Raw genomic sequence first — 27,617 nt, forward strand, 5'->3', positions numbered from 1 at the left:
CTTTTGAGTCACTTAACTATTGTGAAAGAGAGCTCTTAAGAGTTTCTATTATTAACAGTCAAAATTAAAATTTAACAAACTATATTTTTTGTTGTCACTAAATTGTATGTTTGCTTATAGTGACCAAAAACATAGATGAATTTATCGTTTACGTCTTTATAGTGGAATGATAGCAACAAGACGATCATAGGATATACATTAATTTTTTTTGTGAAAGAAAGAATATAAAAACGAACTCTGTGTATCAGTAATTAGAAGATTAATTATTATTATTATGTAAGACAATTTTATTAACAGTCCGTTTTTCTTAAGACCATTGCTTTTGGTCTGAAATAAGACGGGTAACATGTCATCATTTTACAATAAAATGTTGTTATTTTCTGATAACATGTTACCATTATTGTTCACATCATTTTAAGGGTAAAAAAGAACACCTCTAATCATAACATTTTGTGAATTAATTGGTTACATTTTCTTAAAAAATGGCAACATTTTATCCGTCTGACAAATAAGACCAAAAGTGTCCGTCTGAAACAAGAATTTGTGTTTTATTAATTGAACAAAAAAATTTGAAATGACTAATTTAAAAGCATGACATGTGTATGTAAATTGTCCATATTTGAAGGGTGGATATATGGTTCAAACAAACTATATACTCCTCCATCCCAGTCAATAGTTTACATTTGCTTTATTCCACCTCACAAAATACAGCAAATGTAAATTATTCATTAATTTCACACTTGTCTTTACATTAATCATAAGAGTTATCAAAACGCCCCGATCCCCTTACACTTATGAAGATTAAGACTTAATAAATTCAAGAGACCGTAAGGGATTAAATTATTTCATTTTTTTAAAATTATATAACACCCGGATTTAAACTTCGAAACACCTTCGTACGGGTTGTCAAACTAGTTTGTTTAGATAATTTCAGGGGTGTTAACTAATCTTGAATAAGTTGGCGGAGTGGAGAGGTTCGTCCAAAACCCAAAAGCTTATTGGAAATTTCCCCCAAATTAGATAGTGGTATCAATCAATCAATTTATCATAAAAAGTATAGAGAAATCATCAAAATTGAATTGAATTGAATTGAGATGAACCCATATGGAGCATATGGAATGCACCCATCATTTTTGGAGTATGGTGTACCAAATGAGTATATCCTTGAAGCTTTAGCACATCAATACAATCATCAACATCAACATCATCATCATCATCAAAATAGTCCTCCTAAACATAGGCATGATGGCACTTCCCCTTTGCCTCTTGGCATGGATTGGAGTCCCCCTCCTCGCCTTTGGGTCCGTATCTCACTCTTTTGTTTACCTTTTTTTTATTCTTTATATATGTATCCCCCTCCGTATTTATTTTAATAATGATTGATTGGATTTATATTTGTATCTATATTTTGTCCTTGTTACATGCAAGCTTGATTGAAGCAAATGCACTTATCAAACAATAAGTCTCGTTTGTGACCGTCTTGACAAATTAAAGTGACTTTGCCTGTTGAAATGTTGAATGTTGAATGTTGAATGTTGAATGTTGCCATTTTGTTCCGAGTTACCGGAGTATTTGTTTTTATCAAGTTCGTTCATAAATTGTCTTGGCTTACAGGAAGGACGTAACACTGTTTGGCCTCATGAACCGCGTACTGGATGGAGTTACTGTGTCACTATTCCTTCTTGGACTATCTTGTCCGATTCAGGACCTTCCGCTTCAGTTGTCGTATGCCTTGCAATTTCATCTAATTTATACTCCATTAATACTTCTCATGACACTCTTTTTTATTAAAATTCTTTCTGACATTCATGAGCAACAGTTTTACAGGGTTCAAGTTGGCATACAAACCCCAGAAGCAGTCACAACTACCCGAGGAACATTACATAGATTTAGTGATTTCTTGAATCTCTTTTCTGAGGTTGGTATAATACTTCGATTTTATACAATTTTATAATTCATAAAGATATTTCTTTGCTAAAATGTCTGAGTGGCTAGTCCTAGAATCACCCGGGCATTGTTGAGGATTATCCACCTTTTTTTCCGTAACATACAGCATTTGAATGAAATTGCATCTTCTATACAGCATTCAAGTTTTTAATTGCTTCAAGTCTAAAGTGGTGTTGCTCGTTATTTGCAGCTGAAGAAAATATTTCCTAGGAAAAATTTGCCCGTGCCTCCTTCAAGAAAGCTTTTGGGAACTAAAAGCAGGAGCTTGACTGAAGAGGTAAGCACCACCTTTTCTCGTTCTGATATGTTCTTTTTCATTTTGATATGCACTCAGTAAGATTAATAATAATTTTGATATTCCTTTCTTATTGTTGATTTGATGTTGACATTAGACTTTGATGATCTCCTATCTTCTAAATCGTTGCTCTCTTATCTATCTATTTATTGGAGTGTATTGTGGTTACTCTGATTCTCTGTGGCAATTTGTTGATGCTTAAATCATTGAACTATTCCTGTCCTACAGCGTAGAAGCTCTTTGGAACATTGGATGGAGAAGCTATTATCAGACATTGATATTTCTAGGAGTGCACCCGTGGCAATATTTCTAGAGCTTGAAGCTGCTGTCAGATCTTGTAAGTGTTTCATGTACATCTTATATTTTCTTTGCTTTTGTCTCTCTCCCCTTCATTATGGTTTCCACTTTGGTTTTGTTCAAGTTTTAAGAAATCCAATATTATACTCCCTCCGTCTCAATCATTTGTTATCTATTGTATTTAGCACAAAGACCAAGGAAATGCAAGTGGATGTCTAATAAAGTAATATAATATTATTATTTCATCCACTTGCACACTACCTTTTACATATAAAACTTACCAAAAGTAGAAATAGATAACAATTCACTGATACACCCAAAATGGAAATAGATAACAAATGACCGGGACGGAGGGAGTAACAATTTAAGTGGAAAAGCTATTGTGAATTTACGGGAAAAAGAATGGCGTGAAAGTGAGTGAGGGAGTAATTTATGATCTTTTCTGGAAATTATGATTACAGCAGTGACGTTCCTCCTCATTATGAAGCAGGCAGTTTCTCCCAGTTTGATGTGGTTTTTTGTATGTTTATTTTCAGCATTCAATGAGTCAACTGGTGAAAGCACTATTTCATTTCTTGAATATCAGTCGAGTTCCGATGTCTCTGAAGTTGCCAATAGGTCCTCAGTTGTCTCAGACGATGTTGACAATACTGGTATCAGTAAATCAGTGGATGGGAAAATCTTAGAATCTGAAAATGAGGGTAGCAAAGGGACTACACATCTTCCAAGATTGTCCATAGATAGTGCCGGAAGTGATCCCAATTCTCCAAGGACTAGTGAAATATGGGGAACACCCGGATCTCATGGCGAAAGCGGATATGACTTTACTGAGGGGTCTGATGGTCCAGCAAGTGAGGAATTACAGTTTCCAAGCAATTTAGTTATGGCTCTACCTTTGGAACATCGCCATAAATTTAGTAGGTTTCTTGTTGCTATGGAGCAAAGGCTGGCAACTGCGAAAGCAGACATGGAGGACCTTGTTGCCAGACTGAATCAAGAACTTGCTGTGAGACAATTCCTCACAACAAAGGTTTGCTTTAAATCTATTTTCTTCATTGTTTTTTTTTTTTGGGGTTTTCTGTGTCTGAATCTAGTGAGCACCGACTAGTTCCATTTTCATTGGAGCCAAAGAGTTGCTAGTTTTTGCATACATTGGAGTATTTGACTCCCCTTACTCCGCTGTTGGAGGAGGGTGCTGTTTTGTGTGTGTGTGTGTGTATAGCGAGGGAAAGCTGTGTATAATGCTTCACTCCACCAGTTAAATGATGTAGATATCAAATTTAGTCTCTCAGAAGAGTAGAAATCGAGAACTAAGATCAGATACAGCAGTGCCATTTCCCCCTTCATCTGACTTCTTTACCCCCCCAAGAAAAAACTGTATCCTTAGAGGTTTGTCGCTGAACGTAACTATAGGATAAAGAGTAATTTCATCTTCAAACATCTTGAGATTGTAGTTTCTCCTTTTATATATCATTGCTAGTAGAAAACTAGAAACCATGTTCTCCTCTTCTACCCAGGCATATCTTAGCCATGTTGGTTTCTCACAAGTCACAATTATGTGAAGTGAGTCTTCCAAAGTTGCACCCTTAGAAAGACTCGTTGACAGGCCCACCATATTAGTTATGTTGCATATGACATCCCGTCAGCTAATTAATGCTATTGAAGGTAATGTTTATCATATAGAGCTTGTTTTAATGGGAGGTTTTGGAGGGAAAGGAAGGGGAGGGGGAAGGAGGGATACAAAATCCCGTGTTTGGATAACATTTGGGGTAGGAGGGAAATGGAGGGGGAGGGATTTGGAGTGATCCATTTTCTCCTCTACAAGGCAAACCAAAATCGCTCTGCTATAGGAAAGATTTTGAGGGAAATTGTATCCAAACACCCACGGCCCATTCCCCCTCCCTTTCCTTCCTCCGGAATTCTCCTTATCTCCCACCCCTCTCCCTCCCTCCTATTTTGTTATCCAAACAAGCCCTTTTAATTGTATAACCTTTTGTACTATGAGTATCAACAGTTTATTGTGATGCTTTTAGGAAGGGAAACGAATCATGAGTGCAGGCCCCAGGGTACCCACTTGTAACATATGTGGTGCATCTCTCATTTATTTTCTTCACAGGTGACAGATTTGGAAGTGGAGCTGGAAACTACTACACAGAGTGCAAAGGATATTCTTCAACAAGCTATTTCGTCTGAAAAGGAAAGATTTACGCAAATGCAATGGGATTTAGAAGAATTTAGGAAGAAGTATCTGGAACTGGAGATGAAGTTAAAAGCTGAACAGGTCTGGACTCTGGAGATACACACCTACCTAATACTCTATTTATCCCATTATATGTTTATGATCGGCTGATGTCATCTTTCACTAAAAAATTACTCCAAATCTATAGAGAGACGCTGTAAATTTTATCAGGTTTATTTATCACAATGCCTCTCTGCATTTTCTAATTTGGGGGTAAGACTTCATCCACTAGACTCCCCTTACATCCCCTTAGGCAGGAGTCCTTGAAGCATTGGGCCAATGTTGTTGATTATTAAATTACTTTTCATATTGTCAGCATTAAAGTATCAATTGGATATATTGAGAAACTATTTGTTAAATTTCATCTCTTTTGACCAGCAAAGTGAAATGCGATTAGGGATATATAAATAGGACACGACTATTTAGGTATAAGCTTGATTACTTGCTTTCTGTATATGGCCCATAATATCTTAATGCGATGTTCAGGATGAAAAGGCGCAAATTGTTGCAGAAAATCTAGTGATTAATCAGGACATTGAAACGCTTAAGCAAGAGTTACACTCAGCCAAGAACTTGCAGAAACAACATGAAGAGGCTGAAATGAAGTCTAAAAATGACTTAAAAACGCTTGTTAAAGAGGTTAAATCTCTTCGAAGTTCACAGTCAGAATTGAAGCAAGAGCTTAGCAATGTAACAAAAGAAAAGAAGGAAGTGGAGGTAAGTTCTTACCACTGAATAGGTTTCTGAGTTCGTTTATCTTGGAACTGTAGTCGTAAGCAGCATTGATCATCTTTATAACCTTTGTGAAGCTAATGTTAGGCATCATGCACTCTTTATAAACCTGGAATTCCTCTGACATCTCTTTGAGGCCCCTGAGTTTTTTTTCTGATTACATACCGTAGTTTTTCCTGTCCATTCAGGCGATGGAAAAAACATAGTACATAATTATACTGCCTCTATTCCAAATTATTTGTCACCATTTACCACTAGTGGTCAGCTGATGTCAACCTTGACCATTAATTTCTCCAAATATATATAGAAATACAATGCAAAATTTATCATGTTTGATCTACCAAACCAACTATTTTCATATTATATACAACACTAACAACAACATTACGCCAGTGCCTCAATTGCCTCAATTGGATGTACGCGGCCTTACCCTTGTGCTAGCAACACACAAAGAGGCTGTCAAAGTCAAATGTGGACCAAATATAAATTGGATGGAGGTAGTATATGTCATGTCGCGAGTAAAATGTAATTCAACTTCGGAGGACTTGCAGAGTCGTAGTTATTGATTGGGGAACCAAATTGTTGAGAACAAAGGTTGGGGTTATATAACCAGGAAAGGCTCTTGGATGGACAAAGCGTAATATAGTCCATCTTTTTTTAAAGAGAAAAATGTAAGTATTTTGAGAACAAAGGTCTTTTTTGGTTTACCTTTGAGAATTATCAAGGAAAAATATGACTCCTTTCTGAATACTTGTTATTCCCTTCCTCATGTAAGGTAGCTTAGACATGTATTTTTGACGTCACTGAAAAAGTGGTCCATTGTTTTGGAATGACCTTGGAACAAAAAGGCCCCCTTTTATTTTGAAGCGGAGAGGCTGTGGAGCATACAAATTATGTGAAACTAAAGAGGGCAAAAACAGTGGATAATTTTCAATTCCTTTGCCCAAGACTTTTTACAAGTTTTTGTTTACTGACCTTTTGGGTACTCCCATTGTCAATCAACAAACTCAATGATTTCTATGTTTGAGTCTTCAATTGGAGGGTTGGATGAGGGAATGGTGACGGAGAGGGCACAATGAAGGGCAAGGATACATGTGGATTTTTAGTATTTGACATTATTTGATGTTTTTATTTAATTTTTAAAAAATTATTTGTTATTTTCAGATTTATTAGTTATTACACCTTTTTACCAACAACTTTCTTATATATTAATACTTGGTTCACTTTTAAGGTATTTCCGAACCCTTAAGTTTTACTTCGGTTATCAAATTTGTTTTAATCTTTAGCCTCGATTTAAATTCTAAGTTTTTATAAAAGAAATTCGGATTTCGATTTTAAAACCTATAAGTTTACCTGACTTTTGTATTATGTTTCACTCCCCTTTTGTTTTTCACTTTTTCTTTTCTATTTTTTTTGCATTGAGGTGTGCGTTCACCCATGGACGGTTCCAAAGGATGATTCATGTCAGCCGACCCCAAATTATTTTGGGATTAAGGCTCTGATGTTGTTGTAATCTTCAATTGGGAAACTTTTTTCTTTTTCATAGGTTATTTATTTGTTGTCATTGTGTCACCCGACATCTTTACGTATATTGCATTCTCATGCTACTGAATCCTCACCAGAAGAAACTATGAAGTTTAGATGTGAGTGGAATAAATATTTCTTTCTTTTGGTGCTCGATCTGTTTTTTCTTATGTGATCTGGTTACTTTATTTAATTCTAGAGAGACCTTCAAAATGAGAAGCAACTAAGGGAACAAGCAAATTCAGTTAATGAGAAGTTACTCCATGAGTGCGGGATTCTTCAAAAAAGGCTTCAAGAATGCAGTGTCAACTTGCTAGTTGAAGAGGAAGACAGGCTTATGTTGGACACATCTGCTCTATCGGATGCTGTAGATTTGCTGTCTACTTCCGATAATCGAATTGGCCTGCTTCTGGCTGAGGTATTTTCTGATACATTGCCGCGTTTTCATTGTGTCAGTTCATATGATATCAAATCTTCAGGAATGCTTTGTTGAGATGAGTTTATCAATGTTGTAGAATGACTGATAAAGAGATACTTTGAAATTTCTTTTTTGGTGTAGTTAGCCTTGACAAAATTTCCCCGACCTGAATCGAACACTTGCACAGATTTGCCTTCAAATCTCCAATGACCGAAATTTGGGATCAAGTCTCAGACCAATATCGAGAAATTTAATTCCCATGGGTACTTGTAGACTTGTAGGCTGTAGCAGACTAGCAGAGTAGACCAAGTGATTTTTAAGATTCTGAGGTGAGTGTTTACAGCGAATGATTGGGACTTTTTAAGCAACCAAATCTTTAAATTCTCACCCTTGAGCATACCAACTCATCTTTTTTAAAGACTAGGGTATGTTTGGGAGAAATTTTGAAGGAGAAATTACCATAAACGGAGTAATTCAAAAGAAATCAATGGTCACAAAAACTAGTATGAAAGAGAGAACGTATTGAGACCAATTCATTATCCCAATAATAAATGTATAATACAGAAAATATAGGTTGATCTCTTCCTCTCCAGAAAGAAATTTTTAAAAAATAAGGTTGGTGTCTCATACTAGACTCGCCGATCAATGTTAGCTGAATCCTTCCTACTAATGATCTTGTGTGAATTATGCATTTTAACAGGCACAACTGCTTGCTCACGATATCGAGAACGCAGTCACCACAGCAAACAAGACAACAGTGGATGAGCTGAGAAAGATGGTTACAGATCTTTTTGTTGATAATGCTATGCTTAGGAAACAAATAAATGCCATTATTCGCTCCTCGCTTAAAACACATGACAAGGTTGAAGAGAATGAAAGGAAGGAAGAGACACCTTCAGGGGCAAGCGCCCTGGCCCACTACTTGTGAAGGTTGAGATGAGCAACAAAGCTTTAGCAAATCTTCAGTTATATTGCAACATACGGAGTAGAACATTATAAATTAAGCACTTCACAAGTTATAATGTTTTCGGCCATTTCATATAACATCCTATGAAAAAAAAAAAATGATGAGCACTACACGTGAATAAAATGAGATTTGTATTTGATTTTCCTATATCGGTTTTAGGAACGTAAATGATAAATCAGGCAACGATAAATAAATGTTGTTCAACTGGAGCAAGGACCGTCTGTATCTTGCTCCATGAACACCATGCAGGATTGGCAGGAAAAGCGAGTACACAAAAAAGCCTATAAGCAACCCTTTTGAGTTGTGACTGAAAATGAAAAGTAAATAAATAATGAAAAAGAAGTCCAGGAGGAAATTTTCGAAATCCAAGGTATTTTTGAACTCTCGAAGAAACAAAAATAGGAAAACGAATGCCAGATCCATTCAATATGTTTCAAATTGTATTGTATGGAGTAGCAAACAGACTGTTGGTTCAAGGTGGTCGGGTCCCTAGTCTGTATAATTCTGGTAATATACCCTATAATGTTGTATCAGGTTATCAAGTTATACCCCACTTTTACTAGAATCACCTGGAAATTTCAGAACAGTTATTGCTTTTTCAAATATGCAAAAATATGTATACTCCAACCAGAATACTTGAATACAAACATGAGACATGGCTTACAATTTACAAGCTGATTTATCAACAGACACTGATATGTAGATTATAAGGAGTAAGTCTAAACTCACACAATTTCAACCAGCTCCACTTCATAAAATTGATATAATCCTGAAGATAATCTACACTTGGGTCTGAATCATCTCCTCATTTGCTCCATGAATCTCGTGATTTAGATTGCACAAACCCCATACTACATTTGCTCATTACAAGGCATGAAAATGACAGTGGTCAGTCGGGTATGGCAGCGCGATTTACAAACTGCACAAAGAATCAAAGAATTCCTGTCCTGGTGCACCCGATTATTGCTTTGTGCTCTTCTGAGATGTTTTCAAATACTTGCCAAAAACAACAACTATAAATTGTCTTTCAGCCATTTAAGACCCCCATTTGCCACATTCCTGCAAAAACAAATCTACGAAAGAGAGATAAACAAACTACCGCAACCTCTTTTAAAAGTTGAGCATGAAATAATACACAAAACTATGGGAATAACTGTGTTCGCTGGTAATATGTCCAAAATAAACAAGGGTAAAATAACGCTCTTCTTCAAATGCCTAGTAACGGCCGTGCATGGCCTACTACTCCGTGGTGGACAAAAAGAGGGCAGAGATAAGAAGATCTAAACATAAACAGTTTGAATGTCATTTTTTAGAAGGAAAATGTATTTTATATGATTCTTCTAACAGTAATGGTGGGAAATTGCATGCATAATGTTACCTATCAATTCACCACATGTATTTCATGAAATCTTATTAGGAATATGAATGCATGATCAGTATTGTATCCCACAGATAAATGGTGGTTGCGACCCATAAGAAAAGGAAAGAATAAAGGATTAGTTTACCTAGCAAATTCCTTTAGTTTCTTCCACGGATCAGCCTGGTCTCCTGACTCATCGCTCCCTTCAGTTTCTGTACTAGTTGTCGGAGTCTCCGCCATTTCAGCTCTAAAAAATCAAACATAAATTATTGTTTACAACTGAAACTACTGTTGTCATCTAGTGTTGCCGAAGTAGAGGGTGATCTTACCCAAAATATTTGACACCCGACCCGACCCAGAACTAACCAAATGACACATTTGCCAGGTTTAACCTTTTTGCAAATTGTAAAACTAAGAACAAAGCAACAATTAGAACTTCCATCAACACAGCCACGCTAGTATAAGCAGATTAACTTGAATCAAGTAGGAATTCTTCATGTTTTATAATCGTTTCTTCGCAATACGGTAGTTAATGCAACAATTTTGCCTCAGGCATTAACCATCGCTTTCACTAATAGCAAACAGATGCAAGCAAGGACAAAAAGTACATTACATACTCCGAATATTGCATTACTAATTTCGACTTGTTAGTCTCCGTAACTTCAAATCCTGACTTCACCATGTGGTACAACACTGGTTTCAGAACAGATAATAAACTGTATAACCACTTAGATGAAACACAAGAGTGAATTACCTGGCGAGCTAAGCGGCGAAGGCGATAGGCGGCTTTAATTTCCGTAACAGAAGCAGACCTTGAACACCAAGTGTAGCGTAACAATCCAACGACGACGAAGAAGACTGTGCCCTCACCATGACTATTCTCGAATTCCTTGTACGGCAGCCCAAGGGCGAGGTGAGAGAGAGTAGACCGGAAGCTAAGGTTGCTGCTACTGCACACCCTGCTGGAAGACGGTGCCCCTGTGGCCGGACTGAAGTTGTTGAAGGTTTGAGGGGAGAGAATACGATGCCCGACATTTTCAACTTTATTTACTATTATTGTTAGGAGATAGGAGAATGTATGGTGGACTGGTGGTGATGCTCATGTTTCTGCGTTATTCATTTCGTCTATGCTGTAGTGTGCAATGTTATTCGGTTTTGGCATTTCAACAGTTTTATGGATGGACGGAGGAGGATGATGACTTCAGGAGTTCATTCAGGGTACATCAGTTAAAACTACCTACATAAACAAATGACTGAGCCAGTGGAAGTATCAAGTCACGGAGTTATTTACAGTTGGTAATAATAGTAAAACACAACTTGTCCGATTAATGCTTGGTAGTCACGGAGTTATTTACAGTGCCAGACAGTCGGTTGTTTACTTGCCATGGTGAAATCATGGAAAGTGAAAGTCCTCTTGAACGAATTACAAAATACAGAGTTCTTGGTTGCTTTTGCCAACCCAGTTGTATCACCAGTTCACCACGCCATGACTTCACCAAGTTAACAACTACGAGTACAAAATAATTGAAGTTGGTTATGAAAGGATGTTACTCACTTCTAGGATGGCACTGTAAATAACTCCAAAACAATTGATTGATTTTCAGCCACCAACTGCTAGAACATATATATCCGCCGGTTTTATCTCATAATTTACGAAAGAAGATTATGAATAACAAGAAAGTATTCTTCTCCAACATCAATGGACAAAATTTCTTCAGAATCTGTTCTTACAGCAAAATCCACATTGGCCAGAGCAAAAACAGATTTCTGTGGCCTAAATATGCTCCTTGTAAGATATAGAACTTCAAGTAACGTAAAGATGTAATTAACTTGACAAAGAAGACTAGCTATTTAAGCTTCTCTTGTGTCCCTTCCGCTTTTTTCTATTTCTGGTGTCCTTTATAAGTACCTGTTTCCCCCGAATTTTTGCAGCAGATATCATATCTTCAACTAGAAGTTTAGAAGATGTCGGGATGAAAACGGCCAGGTATGGAATTGCTTTGCTGTGCCTGCTTTAGATGCATACTTAGAGCATAGTTATTAACCTGTAGTGATATCACACGTCCATGTCAAAACACATCCTAAGCTCCCAGCTATTCAAAAATACCATTAGTAAAGTGAATATTAATTCAGAGGGAAGTGATCAGATTTACAAATTATAACAAGTCATCCCGAATTTATTGTCTCCATTTGACTTTGATGATTAACAAATGTCAAGTTTGACCATAATTTCTAATACTTCCATTTCCAATGGAGCCAAAACCTGATTGGTCTTTGGTTCTACATTATGATGAGTTTTGAGGGAAAACGAAATGAAATCTTTGTGACTTGTTTGGTAAAATACATGAAAATAAATGGATAAAAACTACTCCTACCCAACAAGGCAACAACCATCCAGCCCATCACCCAAAATGCCTCCCACACCTAACCTGAAACCGCCATGACCCACCGAAAGTTGTTCCATCACCACAGAAACTGGCTACTGGCACCGTATTGACAGCGACATCTCTGGTGCACAAGACCACTTTTCGGTTCAAATTTTTCCAAGGAAGCCAGCTGCGGTGTTATTTGACATAAACTCTTGTTGGTTTGTTGTAGATCTAACATTAAAGTTCGATTACGAGAAAAAAGAAAGGAGAGATAGAGAAGTTTGTGCGGTGGTTGGCTCAAAGGAGGAACCCAACGGTGGCTCGGGGAGGAAGACGACGGTGCTTACGGAGTAAAACAACGGTGGCATGTGTGGGGCCTGTGGGCTTGGGGCCGAGGGGAGGTGGCTGAGGAGGTCGGGGTTGGCGGGTCTGGTGGTGGGAGGTCAGAATTGACGAGGAAGGGAGAGTGGGATGGTGGGAGAGTTAAGGATTTCCCAAACCCTTGGGGGGGAAGGGGAATCAATAGAGCCATTTGGGATAAACCCATTCTGAAGATGAGGGGAAGGGAAACAAAAAAAAGTCAAACAAACATCAACTAAGAGAAAGGAGGGGAAATGAGGGATTTCATTCTCTTTCCCTCTCCTAAACACCCCTTAGTCCCTTACCAAACATCCCTTCAATACAATTCTCAAAGCAATTTCCATTTTGAATCATCCAGAATCCAGAAACACACTGTTTGGGTTGTTAACACGGGGGTTAGGTTGCATTACTTACATACATCCAACCCCATTTACCCCACTTTTGCACGAGCCCTTGACCCACTAGGGAATATTGTTGTATTAGTAGCGATAAAATGGAAAAAATTATCATATTTGAATTCATCATTTTGAAGAATCTGTAACTATTATTGGGACATTTGCCTAGCCACAAAAGCCAACTGGAAAAATAAACATGGTGAATGGATGATGTACAAAGAATTTGAATCAAGAGGGACGGACCTCTAGTGCCCTCATCTGCTCCTGATACTGAGAAGATAGCTGTTTAAGTTGCTGTACTTCTTGACTCTTGTCATCAAATTCCTTCTGACGTAGGTGCTGGATTTGCACAGCACGTTTCAAGATGGTGTTGTTCCGCATTAGCTCTTGAATTTGCTCCTTCAGCATCATGTTTTCCTATCATGATGAAAGTCGTAAGCCTGAAGCACCAACTTAAAGCAAGAAAAGAGACCAAACTTTGAACCCTCTTGTGCAAATTCACCACCAAAACGACAGATTGAACATAGATTTCAAACTATTAGATGTCATTTCAACTATAATATTCACCGGGTCTAAGCTCACCAAGTGCACTCCTAAGCAAAATGGCAATTGGCATATATGAAAATATAACTATTATATTTAGAAATATAGCTTTAACTATCAATTACAGAATACAGATAGCAAATCCTAACTGAAACCAGATGCTTGTGTAATAATCCCTATAGATCAAACAGAAAATAATAAACAAATAAAATCGTACCTGGTCACACTTGTCTAGTGCCTCAGAACTAGTATTGGCCTTTATAGATTTCTCTAAAGCTTCCAATACCCTGGCTGCACGAGCTCGAGCATCTTCCAAACTCGCGGCACTCATCATTTCACTAACAACGAGTTCAACCCACTGAGTACCATCAGTTGGGAGCGTGTTTCCCTCAGTAGCCGCACCACCTATCATGGATAGATTTTTGTTAACAAAATACGACATTTTTTTTTATGATGCACGTAAAAGTGTAACAGAGATACCTTGCTCCACTTGTGGCTCTATATGATTGATAGAAGCTGATCCCTCAGAGGAACCTAAACACAGCTGATGCAACCTCTTGATCGCGGCATCTATGTCACCACCACATTCGTCTAGCGCTTTTTCTAGATGCTAAAAACACGAAAACAACTAAAAATATTGTTAGTTATGGAGAATGATTGCAGCAAGTTGAATACCATGAATTAAATAAGCTATTTTACGCAGTGCAGTAAAAGGGGTCGGATATACGCAGCCTTAACCGTGTTAAACCAAATACCCTACGTATCAATTTATTAAGAAGATGTTGAAATTCCTCAGAATACTGACTCAGTTTCATCAAAATAGAATCATCAAAATTCTATCCAAAGTGGTATACAAATAGAAGCATGTGAAAATATTTAAAAACAAATAACCTGAATGTCCATAGAAGGGAAAAGTTCCCTAAGTGTATCGAAAAGACGGTTTTTCGAGAGAGATAGCCGAACGGGAGACGAGGAGGAAGCGTAGCGAATGCGCTTAGATACGGGAATTGGGGATGATGATGATGATGATGAATAATCGAGTAATTCGTCGAAATAAGCTCTCTTTCCGCACACAATTGCAGACATTTTATTCAATAAGTTCAGGAAACAAATCCGAATTCGAAACAAAATAAGAAAAACTGAGTGATTGAGAATTAGATTGAATTTAGGGGTATATATATTGAATTTGGGGGGGTTTGGGGATTGTGTTTGGGTAATAATGGCTTCTGTGGCGAGGAGGAGCGTACAATTCATCAACGGACTTGTTTATACTCCCTCCACTTTTACTTTTTTTTTCGCCCCCATTCCTTTCTACACGCATATTAAGAAAAATTATTAAAGAATGAAAAAGTAATAAAAGAGCGTAATTTATTTTCGCGTTACGTTTTTTACTCATTACAGTACTTTTTGCGCAATATTTTCCATTTACCTACCCTTGTGCTACTAAGAGTACTAACAAACACAAATCTAATTCTCTCAAATCCTTGCGAATCGATCAAATTACAACAAAAAATCTCAATTATGAATCATAATTTGATTAAATTACATGTACTTAACTTCTAAATTACAATTAATTGTTCAAATTAATATTTGTTTTTATGTTCTTTAGTATTTTTGTTTTTTTAATTAGGGTTTGATATTTGGATGATAATGTTTGGTGGCATCATGGATATATTACCACCTAAATCAAGCTTCTGGATTGTGATTTTGCATCGCATCTTCCCCCTTGCCTTTTGCTTGATTCTACTCGTGCCAGACGAAGCTCCTCGGCGGAAGCCCACAACGATGATCAAACTTGTGATTGTTGTTCGTCTTCGATGTTGAATCAATGGCTCACATTGATGTACTGTTTAACTTTTTTTTGTTTTTAATTTATTTTCAATGTAGTGCAAAACGGGACATGAATTAGGGGAGAAAAAAATGAGAGGGGTAATTTGGGAAAAAGTGTACTGTGTTGAGTAAAATGCGTACTGCGAAAATTAACACCCAAAAAGAGTTGTAAGTGGGGTGAAAAGAATGATTAAAAAATGAAAAAATAATAATAGAGATGTAAGTGGGGTGAAAAGAATAATTAAAGAATGAAAAAGGTAGTCCAAATAAGGAAAGAAGAGAAATGGGGTGAAAATAGATAATTTGCCAAAAAGGGGAAATAGGGTGAAAATAGGAAAGTGGAGGGAGTATACTGCTATTCTGCAACAGCCTTAGTCCTCACCTAACGGGGTGTAAAACTGTAAAGTCTATTTTTTTTTTTTTTAGAGAAGCCGAGGAATTTTTTTTAGGGAAATTCCCACCTGTACCCATCTGCTATGGACTAATTCCACTTGTACCTCTACTTTTCAGAAAAGACCACTTACACCTTTCAATTTACTAGTTATTTTCACTTATACCCCTCAAGTATAGATTACTCTCACTTGTACCCTTACTTTTAAGGAAAGTTCACACTCCAACATCATAATACTAAGCACCAACAACTACGTTAAGTGAATTCTCGCTTGTTATTATGGAGCGGTGAAGAAGTGTTAAGTACCCTTATGTAAGATGTTAAGGGCTATGTAAACAATATGATACTTTAATTGAAATATTTGTTTTCTCTCTAAAAAAACGTCATTTTTTCCTCCAAATCTATAAATATTATTAAAAGGGTAACCTTAAAAGCCACGTAGACAATGTCACCTCGCATTACTAAATGCCACCTTGCATAACCAAAATTCCACGTCACCAATCCTCCAGGTAATATGTGTTTAATTAAGAGGGTAATTCATGTTCGTATAATGATTCATTTAAAACGATACACAAATTAAAAAAATATTTACATAAAAAATAAATTAGTGTAACAAACATTAAATTTTGGCCTTTTTAATTTCTAGATAAATTAAAAAACAAATAAAAATCAAAATTCATACTAAATTTTAAATTTCTACGTTTATTCTTAAAATATTTTAACCTTCACATATATGTTGTTTTGTTCTCATTTAGGAGCTATCAAGATTTATGGAGTTGTGCTATTCATAGGTAAATATACTTACATCTTTATGATTCAATACCATATTTCTTACATTATTTAAGGGAAAACTTAAATTAATAACGATAAGGTTAATGTTACATAAATCAAATTCCACCATTTTATTTTTTATTAATCCCCAGTGGATTTTTTTTAGGGATAGTTCATTGGAAAAAGAAGACTATTTGAAGAAGAGAAATACTAGAATTGCTTAAACAAATATTTCCTCCATTCCACTCTGTTCCGGGTGTAATTCCAGAGCAAGTATTGTTACCACCCGTGGCTTGTAGAATGATGTCTTGAGTTGGATTCCTCGTCTCTATCGTTCCTCTCGGCCTCTCCTGCAACAATGAACGAACTGAGGGCTTGGCTTTGTGCCAAGCGTACTCACTCCGACGCTCAAGTCAGTAAACCTAGAGGGATAAGTTGTGATTACTTGGCTAAGGATGTATTGTAGAGAGATAAGGAAGATATTACCAGATGAATAGTGATTCTTAGGTTAATTTTTGGATCCTTTCCTCAATGAAGTTTGAGGAGTATTTATAGGCTTTCACCTTTTGTCACGTAGTGGCCAAGTGGCCAAGTGGCTAGCAGGTGGAAAGACCGTTCTACCCTCGGCCGATGGACCCATGGCAGGCCGGCCGAGGGTCTTGGATATGAGTACGCGGATATGTGTCCCGGCTGGCTGGTTGCCAGGCCGAGACCCCAGTTGACAGGCCGATGGGCCGCATCGGCTAGACTGTCTAAGTCGTTGACTTTGCTGTGGATATCCTTGACCTTGCTCAATATGTTGACTTGGTCAGCGGTGCAGAATATGCCCCATCAATTTGCCCCCAGCGTAGTCTATGCCGTGGTATGGGCTCCGATGTATGTTGAGCGTATATTCTGCGCAAGTAATTTCTGAAACTTTTCTGTATCGGCTTCTTCTACCTCGGCCTGGTTCTTATTAGGCCGTACCATATATATCCCCCCTCCGCATGGATGTGTAAAGGGCATCCGATGTGGAAGAGAAAGTGACGCTGGCCGAGACCAGGGTTGAGAGTGTCGGTTGTTTTTGATTGCCCCCAGGCCGGTGCTCCCTAGCATGGTTGATCACGTGGCCGGCGGAGAACAGATACCTAGGAATTTGTTGAGGAAGATGAATAGGCAGAGATATGAAGGGGCGTGTTGAAGACGCTTGGTCACTGTTGTATTGATTGACGTTTGACTGTTGCGACGATTGACTTTCCATGGTTGCATGTCTGACACGTGTCTGTCTGCTGATTGGCTGGCGCTTCATGGGCTGTTCTCTGATTGGTCCTTCTTCATGGGCTTTTCCCTATAAATAGGGCAGTTATTCCGTGAAATTGGCCACCAATTTCACACTCCAAAATTTTCTTCTCTCTAAACTCTCAAGGGCTTCTTTGTTTTCTAATTTTCAGAGTTGTTACTCCGGCGAGTGTTTTTCTTCAAGGTAAACAAACAAATTTCCTTTCTTATTTTGTTAAATAACCGTTGCTATCATGTCTTCTGCTGACGCTGGGACTAGCGCTTCGGCGCCGGGGGGTTCCCCGTCGCGTCTTGATGGGGAGGGGAAACCAGACGCTATCCCGATAAGGTCTGGGGGCCCTAGGTCTCCTTCTCCTGAAGTTGATCCTCAAATTTTGGAGGAATGGGGGGACGACGATGATGTCGATGATGACGCAGACGATTTTGGTGATGCTGCTGAAAGGGCTCTTCCTAATGAGGGGAGGCAGTACGTTATGGATCATGGCGACGCCTGTAAGGTCCGCCTTGACCGTGCTTGGACCCATAAGTTCGCCAGCTGTTCCGGCGAGAAATTTTTCGAGGGCCATTTTTCCTTTGGTAGGGGATACAAGATTGTTATCCCTGAGGAGGATCAGGCCGTCTGTTGCCCTCCACCGGGCTACACCGGCGTATACATGCGGCACTTGAGTACGGGCTCGGTTCCGCTGAATGAGTACGTTATGGCCATCATTAGGGCCATGAACGTTGTTGTTGCCCAACTGCACCCGTTGGCTATGAGGACCATAGTCGGCTTTGTCTGGCTTTGTCTCTTCAAGGAGAGGCCCCCAACGGTGAATTTATTCCGCCGGCTTCATCATCTTCGGCCATCAATCTCTGGCGCGTCGGATGGTGGTACAAGTGTGCAAACGGAGCGAGGGTTATGTCTCTGTTGACAAACTTACTTCTTGCAAGGACTGGAAGGATCGGTGGGTGTATGTTAAGGTCTTGGGATGACTATCCGCGGCCCCGCTCCTTTCAGCACCAAGTTAATTTACGGTGTGAGACTAAGGCGGAGCACGACAGATGGGTCACCCAGAAAAAGCTCAAGATGGATGCCGGCAAGGTCCCTCTTAAGGAGGATGAGAAGCTGGCGATGAGGCTCTTTGAGGCGGACAAGAGTGGGGTCGAAAAGATGGATTCCCCAACGCAGATCATCCTCCGGGATGAGCCGCTCTGCCATGTCGGCCTCATACCGGCCCTAGCACAGGGTGAGTGGGGTCGGTGTGAGGCCCATCACCGCTCTCAATGTTCCTGTTTCTCGAACTTCGATTTATTTCTTCTACTTAACTCTTGCTTTGTTTTCTTCGCAGACCACTTTGGACCGGACACCTCGAGGATATCCTCCAGGAGAATGGGGCCGCACAAAGATAAAACCGTTGCTAACTTGTATCCCAAGGCTCTAACCCATGACCGCCGGACGTCGCCGAATGATCTCATGGATCAGCAGCTGAAGAGCTTGAATGTGGTGGAGGCCCAGGCGAAGGTTGTTAGTAACATGCCGCGCCACACGCGAAAAACTAAGTCTTCGGCGGCGTTGGCGTCGACATCAGTTCCACCTCCCATTCCCCCAATTCAGAAGGCAACGGTGGAGATCGTTGATATCACCAATGGGGAGGACTCTGATGAGGAGGGGTCTCCTCTTGTCCGTAAGAGAAAGGGGACAGCCTCTACCGCTATCGCTGCTTCTGCTGCTGGCGAGGAAACGCGCCCTCCGGCCAAGAAGGCCAAGCATGGTACTGATCTATCCTGTGGCTTAGATTTAGCCGGTTCATTAGGCGCTGCTGATGACGGGCTCTCTGGCATGTCTATGCATGTTGATACTGATGCTTTCGTTAAATTTTGCAGATCGGTAGTCGTCGGCCGTCGCTCTTAATGAGCAGCAAGTGGAGAAGAAACCCGCGCAGGCTGGTGATCATAACGTCACCATTGACTCTTCATCCCAGAAGGCTTCCCCCTCCCATCTGCAGGCTGGTGATCGGAACGTCACCACTGACCCTTCATCCCAGAAGGTTTCTCCCTCCCAGCTTGTAGCGGGAAGCGCGAGGTTGATCGAGGAGCTGGCGAGATGGAACGAGCTGACCGGTGCTCGAATTATAGAGCAGGAGAAGGCCGTGGCTCAGTCCGCTCTTGAGCTTGATGCCACTAAGAAGGTGGCCGCGAAGGCGAAGCTGGATCTCCTCGATGAGCAGAGGCTTAGGGAGATGCTGAGAAAGCGCTCTTGGCCGAGAGAGAATTCGGGGAGGACGCGAAAAGGAGGTCCTTCTTGAGAGAGCCAAGGCCGAGGCTGCTGCGGCCGAAATTGCAAAGCTGCTGGAGAAGTGTGACCTTGTTCAGAGGCACGCCGACCTTTATCTCCAGCAGAGGAATGAATTTAGGGGCAGATTTCAGATCCAGGGGAAGGTGATTCGGAGCAAGGAGGCCATTATTAGACAAAAGGAGGACGACATTGAGATGCTCCAAACCGTCATGCTCCCTAACATGTGCACCGAATTCCGGGATCTGGCCGAAGAAGCTGCCAGGGAAGTGATTGAGGAGCTCTTCCCTCTTGCTGGTTCCTTTCCGTGGGGCAAATTTGACGAGCTGTTTGACGATAAGCTCAAAGCTAAGGAGAAGGCCGTGGAGGAGAAGGCCAAGGAGGCGGTGAGGGTGAAGATAGAAAAAGAGGCGGCCGCGGAGAGTGCAACCCTTGCTGAGAAGACTAAAGCGGCCAAGGAGGAAGCCGAGAGGGCAAGGGCAGCTGAGGCTGCCGAGGCTAAGGCCGAGGGCGAGAAAGCCGAGGTCGCTAAGAACGCCGCCGGGTTGCCCATCGAAGAAGATGCTACCGCCGCGATGGTAAGCAAAGAACAGGCATAGGGAGACGGGCGGTCGTCACCAGGCTCACCCGGCGTCTCGGATAGCTTCAGCTGTTCGGGAGCCAATTATTAAGCCTTCCCTCCCTGCCATTTTTTGCGCTTCAAATGATACCTGTAATCTTTTGTTATTCTTTTCCTTGTATTTTGTACAACTTTGGTAGGTTGTGTTTTGGCTTATCCTTATGGGGACGGCCGTCGTCTGTATTCTCCTCACTTGTAACTTATCATTTTTAATAAGAGTTCGTTTCTTTTGTCTTCGGCTTGGCCGAGGTCTTTACCTCACTTTGAGCTTCCTTGCGCTAATAGTTGAGCGTATCAACTGTACTTAGCGTCTTCACTTTGCCTCTGGCTTGGCCGGGGTCTTTTTTTTTTTTTTTTTTTTTTTTTCTTTGTCTGAGTTGCCTTTTTGTTTCCGCCTCGGCCTGGCCGAGGCAGTCTAGAGTGCGCATCCCAACTGTGTTTAAACGCTTTTAAGGCGTTTTGATCGTTTCTGCGAGTATCAACTGCGCTGGCCGTAACTGCCGCGACGTCTGCTTCCTGAGGGTGATTGCCGCTCTTGTCGGTGTGACAGTGTGAGCCAGCGTTTTCTTAATGGTAATGACGGCCGCTCTTGTCGATGTGACAGTGTGAGCTGGCGTTTTATTTCCTGATGACGGTCGTGGCGTCTACCACTTGGAGTGACTGCGACGGCGTCTACCTCTTGGGGTGACTGCCGTGGCGTCTACTACTTGGGGTGACTGCATCGGCGCCCGCTTCTTTATGGAGACTACCGCTCTTGTCGGTGTGACAGTGTGAGCTGGCGTCTTATTTCTTGATGACGGCCGTGGCGTCTACCACTTGGAGTGACTGCGTCGGCGTCTACCTCTTGGGGTGGCTGCGTGGCGTCTACTACTTGGGGTGGCTGCAACGGCGCCCGCTTCTTTATGGAGGCGCCGCTCTTGTCGGTGTGACAGTGTGAGTGGCGTCTTATTTCTTGATGACGGCCGTGGCGTCTACCACTTGAGTGAGCTGCGCGGCGTCTACCTCTTGGGGTGACCGCCGCTCTTGTCGTGTGTGAGTGTGAGTGGCGTCTTTTTTTTTTTTTGATGACGGCCGTGGCGTCTACCACTTGGAGTGACTGCGACGGCGTCTACCTCTTGGGGTGACTGCCGTGGCGTCTACTACTTGGGGTGACTGCAACGGCGCCCGCTTCTTTATGGAGACTGCCGCTCTTGTCGGTGTGACAGTGTGAGCTGGCGTCTTATTTCTTGATGACGGCCGTGGCGTCTACCACTTGGAGTGACTGCGACGGCGTCTACCTCTTGGGGTGACTGCTGTGGCGTCTACTACTTGGGGTGACTGCGACGACGCCCGCTTCTTTACGGAGACTACCGCTCTTGTCGGTGTGACAGTGTGAGCCGGCATCTTCTTCCTGTTAATGACTGATGGGGAAAAAATGGACACTTTAATGGAAGACTTGGACGATTTTTCATTAGGTATAAACATGCGTTGGGGTGCCCACAGCTATCTTGGACACCTCCGCCGCTACACAAAGTTTTCCCGAGATTACCAGCGTCCTAATGGCTCATCAAAGGCACACCTTCCCAGTCAGCCGCTAGTTGCATCAATGAGGTCGCCCTCCTGTTGTAAGGATGGACTTTTTCCTTTCTCTGACTTCTTTGCCACTTTGAGGGATTGCATGTTGCATCCTCTGGCAGCTATCTGGACGTTGACCACCTCGTCCTTTTCGTCCTTGGAGACGAGCTTATGCGCTTCCCCCCGGTCCGAGACGTACATCAGTGTTAGGGCCCGGATGGACATCACTGCGTCGGCCTCGCTCAGAGTGACTCGGCCTATGAGAACGTTGTAGGCGGACGAGCCGTCAATGACTACGAACTCGGCTAGGACATTCTTAGCCGCATTCCCTTCGCCGAACATCATAGGCAGTCGATTGACCCCGGTGGTACCAGTAGGCCCCCAGAGAAGTCTGTATAGTGGATTGGTGCAGGGGCTTAAATCCTTGACTCTCAGACCGAGGCTGAGGAAGCACTCCCTGAACATGATGTTCGTGTAGGCGCCTGTGTCAATCAGACACCTCTTGACCAGGTGGTTGGATATGTCCAAATTGACTACAAGTGGGTCGCTGTGAGGAGCGATGACTCCTTCGTAGTCCTTCCTTCCAATAGTCATATCGGGGATGTTGGAAGCGGGGATCGCTGTGTTGGGCACAAAGTTGATGGCCTGATATAGCTCGTTCAGGTGCCGTTTGTGCCCATGAGCGGACCCTCCGTTCTCGTTGCCCCCGATGACAACATGGATCACTCCTATCCGTTCAAGGACGGATTTCTTATCCGAATCGCCGGCGTCGGTCTTTTGGCTTTTGGCAACGTACTTGCCGAGGCTCCCCTTCCGGATCAGCTCTTCAATGGTATTCTTGGATGCCGGCGAGTTGTCGATAAGGTGTCCGGTGTGGCCGTGGTACTCACAAGATCGACTCGTGTCACCGTCTCCCTTCGGCTTGGGGGCCTTTCCCACGCCGGCCCTCGTGCTTGCTTAGGCGAAGACCTCGGCGGCCGATACGACGAGGGGGTTTTATCATTATACCGCCCGGTGGTACGATCCCGAACTCCACCCGGCGCCCGTCGTGTCCTGTTTCCTGGCAGATTTATCGACCGTGACTGTTATTGTCACGGCGTCTTTCACTGCACCGTGACCGATCATTGCCACGGCGTCCTTCATCGGGTTGTCCTCCGGCGCTCTTCTTTTCGAGGGTTTGGCCTCGCTAGGGCCTACCCAGGTTTTGTGATAGTCCTCCACTTTAATGGCTCGATCGCCCAATTGTGCGGCGGCGTCAAAGGTCAGCCGCCGCATTTGATGAGCTCGTTTTTAGGTCTCCCTTGGGAGGCCTTTCATCGATGCGAAGGTCGCGATTCGTTGTCCAGCTCACGAATTTGCTGAACCTTGGCGTCGAACCTCTTCACATAGCTTCGGAGAGACTCGCCTCCCTCCTCGCTCGATAGTCGGGAGGTCCGATGTCTCCACGGCCCTCCTCTTGTTGCGGGAATCGGGCTAGGAATGCGTCCTTTAGGTCGGCGTAACAATATACCGACCCGTCGGGTAGCCCCTTGTACCAACTCTGTGCCATCCCATGCAATGTCGTTGGGAAGATTCGGCACCAAACCTCATCAGGTTGCTCCCATACTGACATGTGAGACTCTTAAGCCTCGACGTGGTCGGTCGGGTCACCTTCTCCTTTGTATGCTATAGGTGGTAACTTCAGCTTAGTCGGCACCGGGGTATCTAGGACGAGGCGCCGAGGGGCGTGTCGACCACATGTCGGACGACACGCGGCGATCGGCTCCTCGCATTCCTAGTCCGGCTTCTCTCCTCGTAGCGAGAAGGACTTCTCCTCCGACTCTGGTGAGTCGGGCTTCTTCTCCAACTCTGACGAGTTGGGCTTCTTTCGCTCCTCCGGGGTGTGCCTCGTTCGTGCCGCGGCGACGCAGTTTTCTCACGAGTGCGAGAAGGACTTAGGTCTACCACGACCACTTTGGGCTCCCCCGGTGTCTTGACAGGGTCAGCTTCTCCTAATGCTCCGTTCAAGTTTCTTGGGGTCACGTTTTGGGCCCTGGCCTCCTGGACGGTTTCCGCCGCTCTTGTCGGCGTGACAGTGTGAGCAGGCGTACTCCCAAGTAGGTCCAGGAGCATCTTCAGTTTTGCTGCGTCAACCACATGCCCCATGATGGTGATCTGGTCGGCAGGCAGCAGAGTGTCTGGTATTATTGGCATCCCATACTCCGGTTGAATCACTTGACCGGCGGAGGGTTGCACAACTCCATATTTGTGGACGGTATCATCTTGGTAGAATTCGGTTTCGTCAGTCACGAATGCCTCTTGTTGTTTCGACATCTTCTTGGCTTTTGGGGTGGGTTTTTTGTGTGTATATTTTTGTTTGGGAATGAATGTGACTAGCTTCTAGTGTCTATTCCCACAAACGGCGCCAATTGTTCCGGGTGTAATTCCAGAGCAAGTATTGTTACCACCCGTGGCTTGTAGAATGATGTCTTGAGTTGGATTCCTCGTCTCTATCGTTCCTCTCGGCCTCTCCTGCAACAATGAACGAACTGAGGGCTTGGCTTTGTGCCAAGCGTACTCACTCCGACGCTCAAGTCGGTAAACTTAAAGGGATAAGTTGTTGTTACTTGGCTAAGGATGTATTGTAGAGAGATAAGGAAGATATTACCAGATGAATAGTGATTCTTAGGTTAATTTTTGGATCCTTTCCTCAATGAAGGTTGAGGAGTATTTATAGGCTTTCACCTTTTGTCACGTAGTGGCCAAGTGGCCAAGTGGCTAGCAGGTGGAAAGACCGTTCTACCCTCGGCCGATGGACCCATGGCAGGCCGGCCGAGGGTCTTGGATATGAGTACGCGGATATGTGTCCCGGCTGGCTGGTTGCCAGGCCGAGACCCCAGTTGACAGGCCGATGGGCCGCATCGGCTAGACTGTCTAAGTCGTTGACTTTGCTGTGGATATCCTTGACCTTGCTCAATATGTTGACTTGGTCAGCGGTGCAGAATATGCCCCATCACACTCAATACTATGTTATAAACTAATTACAAAATTGACTACATGAATGTGAATGACTAATTGTTTTTAGGTTCATAAATAAAATTTAGCATTTCAGAAACTTTCAAAAAAATAGCCCTCATAGAATGAAATTGGAGTTGCGAGGATCTCAATCTGATTAACAAGTTGGACAAAAAAATTCTATTGACATAGATAATGGCTAAATGTAATTATTATCTAATATTTATGCATACATGTCATATTATCTAATACATATGTCATATTAACTATTAAAATCGTGCTATTAAAATGCTACCTAAAGTTATAGTAGAAACAGCTATAACTTTAAGTTTGGTTAGTAAAGTTATAGGTGAAATAGCTATAACTTTACTTTCCCAATATTCTTATCTTAAGATACCGTCATTAGATGAAGACCTATACTAACTAATCTTCCTGGAGATCTTCAGTAAAAGATCTTCTCTTTATCTTGACCAAAAGCTCTTCATCTTGAGCTTTGTTAAAGACTTGATCTAGCCTTTTGCTTGAATGATCATCATACTTGAAACTTGTTACAGTTGCTTATGATGCTTTAAGAATCTTCAATGTTATAGCTCAAGCTGCTATAACATTACTTGAATGATGCTTCACAAATCTTCAATGTTATAGCTAAGAACGCTATAACATTACTTGTTAACTTGTAAACCTAAGTTAATCTAACAAAGACTAAACAAACGATTACGAGCAAGAGTTTACATAAAACGAGGCACATACTTGTCATTATCAAAACTTAATCATATATCAATATGGTCCAACACCCCCAAATCCCCAAATTAGGGTTTAACTAACTTTAACGAAATACTATAAAAACAGTACGTAGATCTTACCCTCGACGCAAGGATCACAAAGGTATAAAGAAAGGTGAAATCCGACCTTCCAAGCTCCGAGATTTGCCAATAATGCGATTGATGCGAAGAACGTAGTTTGTTTTCTCTTTTGAAAGTGATTAGGTTTATAAAAGTGTTTAAAGAAAGTGACGGAAGTAATTATATACTAAATCACATTATTAACAAAACCCGACTAATCATCCCCCCGTAAACCGGCTACTCGATCGAGTAGTTGAGATACTCGATCGAGTGCCCCCTACTCGATCGAGTATCAAGGTTACTCGATCGAGTACCCAACAGGTCAGAAACTGTTTTAAAACGCAACACACCCTTACTCGACAGAGTAAGGCCCACTCGATAGAGTACCCAGAGACTCATAAAACCGTAGTATTACAGTCTTCCCTCCTTAAAAAGAACTTCGTCCCCGAAGTTCAAACCACAACAAAACAAAAACACACACTACAACACTCCCGACTCAAAAACCAAAACAAAAGTCAACATAAAACATGTTACTAACCCAAACTCAACCCGACTCAACCACAACAAACATACCGACACAACATAAAAAGGTATAAAAAGCTCTTAAAAACTCTTCGCGATCATCTCCTACCCCCCTAAAAGAAACAAGGTTACGTCCCCGTAACCATACATACCTGATCAAAAAGGAAAGGGTAACGCTCTTTCATGGCCTCCTCTGCCTCCCATGTAGCTTCCTCAGACTCGTGGTTAGACCAAAGGATCTTAAGTAAAACTGTCTCACCACTCCTAGTCTTCCTAACCTTCCGGTCAAGAATCTGCTTAGGCACCTCAAGATATGAAAAAGACTCATCTAGCTCTAAGCTCTCTGCCTCTAACACATGTGACGGGTCACTCACATACTTCCGTAGCTGAGATACATGAAACACATTATGCACTCTCTCTAACGCAGCTGGTAAAGCCAGACGATATGCAACCTCTCCAACCCGCTCTGAGATCTCATAAGGCCCGATGAACTTCTGACTCAGCTTGTCTTTCTTCCCAAATCTCATAACCCCACGCATAGGAGATACTTTCAGAAGAACCTTGTCCCCAACCTGAAACTCTATATCCCGGCGATGTAGATCTGCATAACTCTTTTGCCTATCCTGAGCCGCTCTCATCCTTTCCCTGATCATCTTAATCTGCTCAACCATCTCATGTACCATATTTGGTCCTAGAACCACTGCCTCAGCACTATCGTCCCAACAAATCGGACTCCTACATCTCCTCCCATATAAGGCCTCGAACGGTGCCATACCAATACTAGTGTGATAGCTGTTGTTGTAAGAAAACTCTATCAAATCCAACCTCTGTTCCCAGCTATCACCAAAGTCCATCACACAAGCTCGTAACATATCCTCAAGAGTCTTGATCGTTCTCTCAGTCTGACCGTCTGTCGCAGGATGAAATGCCGTACTCATCTTCAAAGTTGTTCCCAAAGATTCCTGCAACTCTTTCCAAAACCTTGAGATAAATCTCGCATCTCTGTCAGATACTATGTCCTTAGGGACTCCATGTAACTTTAGCACATTCTTCCGATAAGCCATAGCTAATTGTGCTTTAGTCCATGTATCTTTCATT

At 41.9% G+C, this 27,617-nt stretch overlaps 2 protein-coding genes across 2 annotated transcripts; one reads left to right on the top strand and one right to left on the bottom strand.

The window, feature by feature from the left end:
• Nucleotides 1-885: 885 nt before the first annotated feature.
• LOC141599705 (PX domain-containing protein EREX) lies at nt 886-8,566 on the top strand. Its single transcript, XM_074419805.1, has 10 exons — nt 886-1,301; nt 1,615-1,725; nt 1,820-1,918; nt 2,138-2,224; nt 2,471-2,579; nt 3,076-3,569; nt 4,656-4,820; nt 5,265-5,495; nt 7,234-7,452; nt 8,153-8,566. The coding sequence occupies exons 1-10, from the start codon at nt 1,095-1,097 to the stop codon at nt 8,378-8,380; spliced, it is 1,950 nt and encodes a 649-aa protein (XP_074275906.1). The 5' UTR covers nt 886-1,094; the 3' UTR covers nt 8,381-8,566.
• Nucleotides 8,567-11,449: 2,883 nt separating this feature from the next.
• LOC141599706 (uncharacterized) lies at nt 11,450-14,725 on the bottom strand. The gene is made up of 5 exons (XM_074419807.1): nt 14,338-14,725; nt 13,927-14,056; nt 13,664-13,851; nt 13,147-13,320; nt 11,450-11,824 (listed from the first exon to the last, which is right to left on the bottom strand). Exons 1-5 carry the CDS (start codon nt 14,698-14,700, stop codon nt 11,738-11,740), a joined length of 942 nt encoding a protein of 313 aa, XP_074275908.1. The 5' UTR covers nt 14,701-14,725; the 3' UTR covers nt 11,450-11,737.
• Between the last annotated feature and the right edge of the window lie 12,892 nt (nt 14,726-27,617).

This window comes from Silene latifolia, chromosome 9 (genome assembly GCF_048544455.1).
Source record: "Silene latifolia isolate original U9 population chromosome 9, ASM4854445v1, whole genome shotgun sequence".
Classification (NCBI taxonomy): Eukaryota; Viridiplantae; Streptophyta; class Magnoliopsida; order Caryophyllales; family Caryophyllaceae; genus Silene; species Silene latifolia.